The sequence below is a fragment of the Nothobranchius furzeri genome, chromosome 11 (genome assembly GCF_043380555.1).
Source record: "Nothobranchius furzeri strain GRZ-AD chromosome 11, NfurGRZ-RIMD1, whole genome shotgun sequence".
Classification (NCBI taxonomy): Eukaryota; Metazoa; Chordata; class Actinopteri; order Cyprinodontiformes; family Nothobranchiidae; genus Nothobranchius; species Nothobranchius furzeri.
Genome location: NC_091751.1, coordinates 65618854 through 65624566, shown reverse-complemented (window position 1 = coordinate 65624566; position 5713 = coordinate 65618854). Strand labels below are relative to the sequence as shown.

Below are 5713 nucleotides of genomic sequence, written 5' to 3'. Positions count from 1 at the left end.
GGGGATCTGCCAAAACGTAGATATTTGTCTACGTTTTGGCCAGTCATCCACACGAAAACGGAGTTTTTTCACACGAAAACGGATCTTTTTAAAAACTCCGGCCAAAGTGAAGATCTGCGTTTTCTCCGTTTTGGGTGTCTGCGTGTGGACAGACAAAACCGGAGTTTTAAGGTCCGCAACGTCACTTTCCGTGACAAAAAAATGCTGACATCACGTGTGCGACCAGTGTTTACACTAGCCGACAGCATGGACGCCCTCAGAGCTGCGCTCGCTTTATCAATTGTCCAAGTGCTTTCTGCTTGTTTGTTTTTGCAAGCGGAATTCCTGCTCCTTGTGGAAGACCACAGACGAAGGACGAGGTTAAGAGCGGTGAAAGTACTGCCTCCTACAGGTCTGGCATGTCCTTAAAGAGCAAGTCAACCCCCACCAGAGTAACTCCACTCCCACTTCATGTTTGAAAAATGCAACACATGCTGTTGCCTGGCAGACCGAGAGGGCGGAGCCGCTAACAAATACACACACTCAGGCTCACGACAGCATTGTGACATCATAATGTACCAGTTTACATCATAGCGTACTTCTTAGCCAATAGCGGTGGCAGATTTAATTTAAAATACGGTGCAGAGTTTTTACCTGACAACGGCACAACACTGCCGGTTTTAGGCAGAATATTTAAATTTTAACTAAGATGCACTGAAGTGCCAAATTGACGACACGTGTCTGCAGCACGATTAGACACTCGTTTAGTTTATCAGCAAAAAAAAAAGTTTATTTGGAGGTGACTTGCTCTTTAACAACGTATTTATCCGGGTACGTGTGGACAGAGTTTTTTTTTTTAAACGAGGTGGTGTGGATGCAAGTTTTTGGAGGGGCGGATATTAGTTTTTAAAAAACCCGGCTACGTGTGGACTAGGCCTCAGATGTTCAGTCTGATCACAGATCTTTCAGCTAATAACTGCCCTCCCTTCTCAACAACAGCACTGATCTTAGAAAAACATTTTATTTATTTCACAAACCACCAATAAAAATAAATCACATTTTAAAGTCTAAAATCCAGGGTTTCGCCCATCATTTGCACACAACGATGTCAAAACAAACACATTAAAACCGCATCCATCCGTTAGCTTGTCAGCTACAACGATGCCAGCGGACAGCGATGTCCAGTCTGAGCGTGCCTACTGCCCAGAGGACAGGATCCGTCGTTTGTTCAGCTGCTCTGGACCTCCCCTTCTGGACTTCCTGCAAGAGAATGTGCTGCTCCGTTCAGCGACAGGAACCTTAAGGAGACAGACTGGAGAATCAGAGGAAAAGGGGACCAGCAGGACCAAAGTTTAACCAAAGGCCGTTTGATTCAACGTTTAAACATCCATGTGATCAGTGCTGAACACCGAGACCCCGCCGGCGTCCTGATGACTGCTGCAGCATTACCTCTGATGTCTGTTCCTCCTCTGAACGCATCTGTTTCTGGAGAGCGTCTTCGTCTCGTCCTTCTGACCTTTCACATCTGTGAGACAAGCTGAACTTTAGCTTCTGAAAAGGTTCTTAAAATCGTTCAAATCAAGTGTCCCACCTGAGTTTTTGAGCTGAAGTCTTATTTCACTCCTTTCCTCACACACACATTTGTGCACCTGCAGTTCACCGCACTGGACACCAAAATCCACTAAATGGCCCTTGAACGGGGACGACTCGTGTATGTTCAGGCCGGGGCCGTCGCTCATCTCAGCACCCTCTTCTGCTGGTGAATGGAGGATCAGTTCTTCCAGAGGAACTCCAGCACTCTTCTCCTGCTCCTTCACAAGAGACTCCTGGTTTGGAAGTTCAGCAGGATATTCACCTTCCTCCTCAGTGTTGGTTGGTACATCCTGACTAAGCATGGAAGGGTGAAAAGATGAGGTATACTCTTCTGGGTTAGCCACAGTCTGCTCTTCCTCTGGCTCCCTCTGCTCACTGAGAAGGATGTCCTGTTCTCCTTTCAACACGTTTTCCTTTGGAAGACTTTGGTTTTCATTGTGGACTTTAGACACGCAGCCAGAAAACATGTCAGAACAGAAAGAAAACTTGAAGCTCTGCCTCCTTTCCTCTCTAATCTCCTCAGCGTGGTCCTGATTTGGGGTTTGAATCTCATCAGGCCTAGCCAGGCCATTACGGATGAGCCACTCTTTAGATGGGATGTATGGGGCGACAGACTCTACTGACCAGAAGGAAACATCTAGTTGATGCTGACCAGCATCATCCTTTTCCATCTGGCTTTCCTCCTCCGCTCCTGAACATGATCCGTCGGCAAGCTCAACCGGACCGTCTCCATCACAGCAGGGCAACTCGTAGTCTGGAGCTCCTGCCGGTTCTCCGTTTGGAGAACTCGAGCCTGAGAAGCATGTGGAGACTGAAGCAGTTTCTAAACAAGAATCTGAGCCGGCTGGTGGCAAGTGGGCATCGTGGTCACCTACGGCGCTCCTTTCCGGTTCCGTTTGGACCTCAGAGGACACGGTGGTGATTGGGACGGATTGAGGCTGGTGGTTTCTAGTCATCAGGTTCTGATTTGACGGACCTTGAGAGCAGACGTGTGGGTGGAGAAAGCGTCTGTAGTCAGCTGGTTGAACCTGAGGGTGTGGTAGAATATAGGCTGGAGCCCTCAGATAGAAGGGAGGGGGAAACTGTGGAGGGGGGACAACCATGTCGTAGCCTAAGTAGCAAGAAGAGCAAATGTCATGTCTGCTCTTTAAACCACATCCTACACAAGGAAAAAAAAATCATGTATTTGAACACCAGTTATGGGAACTGGTTGTTTTGTTTTACAGCAACATCTCCTCCCATGGACGCAATTTTCACTTTAGAAATGGGGGGGGGGGGGGGGGGGGATATCTTTACAGTATGTTCTAATGCAGTGTTTCTCAGCCATGGTCCTCAGCCCCCCCCCAACCCCCCCCCTCCTGCATGCTTTCTATGTTGCCGTTTCCAACAGCATTGTTTCTCTGCTGCCACACACCTGACTTAAATGAATGAGTGATTAACAGGCCTATGCAGCACTTGATGTCATCCTGAGGAGGCAATGCAAATATGTGAACCAGGTGTGCCGTAGCAGAGACATGGAAAACATACAGGACAGGGGCACACTGAGGACCAGGGTTGAGAAACAGTTCTAATGGGAAACGGGCTTCAACACAAACGGTTGTTTTCTGCTTGGTCCTGCAGCTCAGCCAGTGTCAATTTAATATAGTGTAATATTGTTTTTGGATGGTTAAAAGTGCAGGGGTCAAAACTTGACTTTGGAAAAAGTGGGGGGGACATGTCCCCCCTGCCCCCCCCCTCCCCCCCCAAATTACGTCCATGTCTCCACCAAGTATGTTGCGAAAATAAACAATTCATGCACCATTTAGTCAAGTTCAAAACTACATTTACATCAAATACTCTGAGGAATTAAACTAAAAACTCACTCATGCCTGGGAAGGGGTTATAAGGTAAAGGCATGGGCCACTGGCAGTGGACCAGAGGGGGGGCAGGTGGAGCAGGAACGTAAAAGACTGGCTGGCCAAAGACGGAATGTGGATGCAATGAAGATCCAGGATCTCTGCTGCTGGCTGGACCAATAGCTGGCTCCATCAGACCACCGTTGGAACCGCATCCTGAGCTTCTGCACTCAGGCGCCGAACGAGCTGCACGTCGCACAGCCGCCATACACAACCTGCAGTGGTGGAAACGGAGAACTTAACCGAGTTAATGACCCCCAAACCACACTAGGCGCAAAGAAAAACGGGGGTCATGCCGACAACATGCCTGCAGAGGCATCCTGACCCGTTTGGCTGGAATAGGTTATGAGATGATTAAAAACACCTGGCTGTTGAAGTGTTTCAACAAGATTTTGTCAGGAATCAAATTAGTAAAACACACCATCAAAACATCTAAAGTTAAGGAAGTCGTTTTAAAAAGAAGGTCCCTGCTTGTCCTTCATGCATCAAATGGTTAAGAAGAGACTTTTACTCGAGAGAAAATTTATCATTTTTATAGGTTAGGAAGTTAATTTGCTGCTGTTATAACTTGGTGTGTGTTGGGAGTATTTTTACTTTTACTCAGGTACGTTTGAGTATTTTTATACCTCTGTTCTTAGACAGACTGTCTGTGCAACCTCCCCCCCCCCCAGACTGTGTATGCTTCCTGATCAAGAACCAGAAGAACAACTGAAAAAAAATCGTTTACCTGCTGAGAACCTGGACACAGAAATCACCAACAAACGTACTCTCTACACACACTGGGAGTGGAGCACGGCACTCACACACCTGGCTTTAAGTAGCTGCTAATCACACAGGTGTGTGTGTGTGTGTGTGTGTGTGTGTGTGTGTGTGTGTGTGTGTGTGTGTGTGTGTGTGTGTGTGTGTCAGACCCTTGTGCAGCTATAAGGAGCTGAGATGGACATTGGGTAGATGTGAGTAGAGCTGACCTGGCTCAGCCAGCAGGAGGAGAAGTAACACTGTTAACAACCTCTGCAACACAACCTGTAGATAAGCTGACAAAGGAAAAAACAAGAACACAAGGCTAGTGGCCTTGACGGCCAAGAAGAAAATAAACTGCGGTTAAAAATGAAGATGATTTTTGTTTAAATTCCTTCATTTCTGTGGTTCTATTATTTTATTCGCTCCAGAAAGTCTGACGGACCTCCTCTGAAACCTCTGGACTACAAAGGGCCTGGACGTCAGACTCAGACCATCACAACTCCCATCAACCCTGGGGAATCTTCTGTGGAATGTCCCGTTTGTCACTAGTGGACCTTTTAGTTACTCACCCTCCTGATCCGCGTACGTTTCCCCATCATGCAAACCAAGATATTTCAAACCTACAACTGTGATAATGACTTATGAAAGCCCCACATTTAAAATCTCAATCAATCAGAATGTTGTGAAAAGGTTCGATATTCTAGACTCAAAGTGTCACGCTCTAATCAGCTGTTGAATCCAGAACCCCTGCAGAGAGCCTTTAGATTGCCTCTCAGTCTAAAATGGATTACTGAAATAAAGAGACTTTTACACCATAGTCTTATTTTTCCAGTTTCACCAGCTATGATATTTGAAATATTGCCCTCCTGTGACCTCTCACCTCCTCCTCCTCCTCCTGTCGTTTCATGATGCTGAGTGTGTCAGGCTGCAAAAAAAAAAAAAAAAAAACAGTGTAGGATGAAATGGATAGTTATTGTGGGAAAATAAGTGGACAAAATGGTGAAGGAAATATTAGAGAAGAAATTTCATCCAATCATTGAAACGACTATTAAAAATAGGGATACATGTTTAATAAAGGATTAAACTTGGTTTTACAAGAAAAACAAAGAAAGGTTGAAAACAAGCACCCCGGAATCAAACTGTTAAAAATAAAACATAGTAATTAATGTATGCCACCTATTAAGGTGAAATCCTGGTCCAAAGCTATTCTGTTATTGTTTTGCTGTCTTCCCAGTTACTTTTGTTGGGTCATGTAGAGGATGTGTCCTCGGGGCGGTGATGGACGTCTCATACAGGACACCGACTGCTAGATGGCGCTATTTACCTTCAGGCAATGGAGGTGGCTGCCGTTAAACGAGAAGGAGAAGGAGAATCTGGCCCTTGGAGGTGTGACCGTTGCAGGGACAAAGTTGAGCACGTGCCGGTGAGGTGTCGGGGATATGGGAAAGTCTGGTGGGACCACAGCTGGGAAGGGGGGGTGCCAGTTGGACGTCAGGGAAATGTGG

The 5713-nt window shown here is 46.4% G+C and overlaps 1 protein-coding gene across 2 annotated transcripts; it reads right to left on the bottom strand.

Annotated features, from left to right (window-relative positions):
• Positions 1-986: 986 nt before the first annotated feature.
• Positions 987-4284, bottom strand: LOC107384347 (uncharacterized). Of its 2 annotated transcripts, none has more exons than XM_015957573.3 (5): positions 4195-4284; positions 3435-3682; positions 1571-2683; positions 1429-1504; positions 987-1291 (listed from the first exon to the last, which is right to left on the bottom strand). In XM_015957573.3, the coding sequence occupies exons 2-5, from the start codon at positions 3673-3675 to the stop codon at positions 1279-1281; spliced, it is 1443 nt and encodes a 480-aa protein (XP_015813059.1). In that variant the 5' UTR covers positions 3676-3682; positions 4195-4284; the 3' UTR covers positions 987-1278. The 2 variants fall into 2 exon arrangements, with proteins under 2 accessions (XP_015813059.1, XP_054602840.1); XM_054746865.1 differs by having other exon boundaries at positions 987-1277.
• Between the last annotated feature and the right edge of the window lie 1429 nt (positions 4285-5713).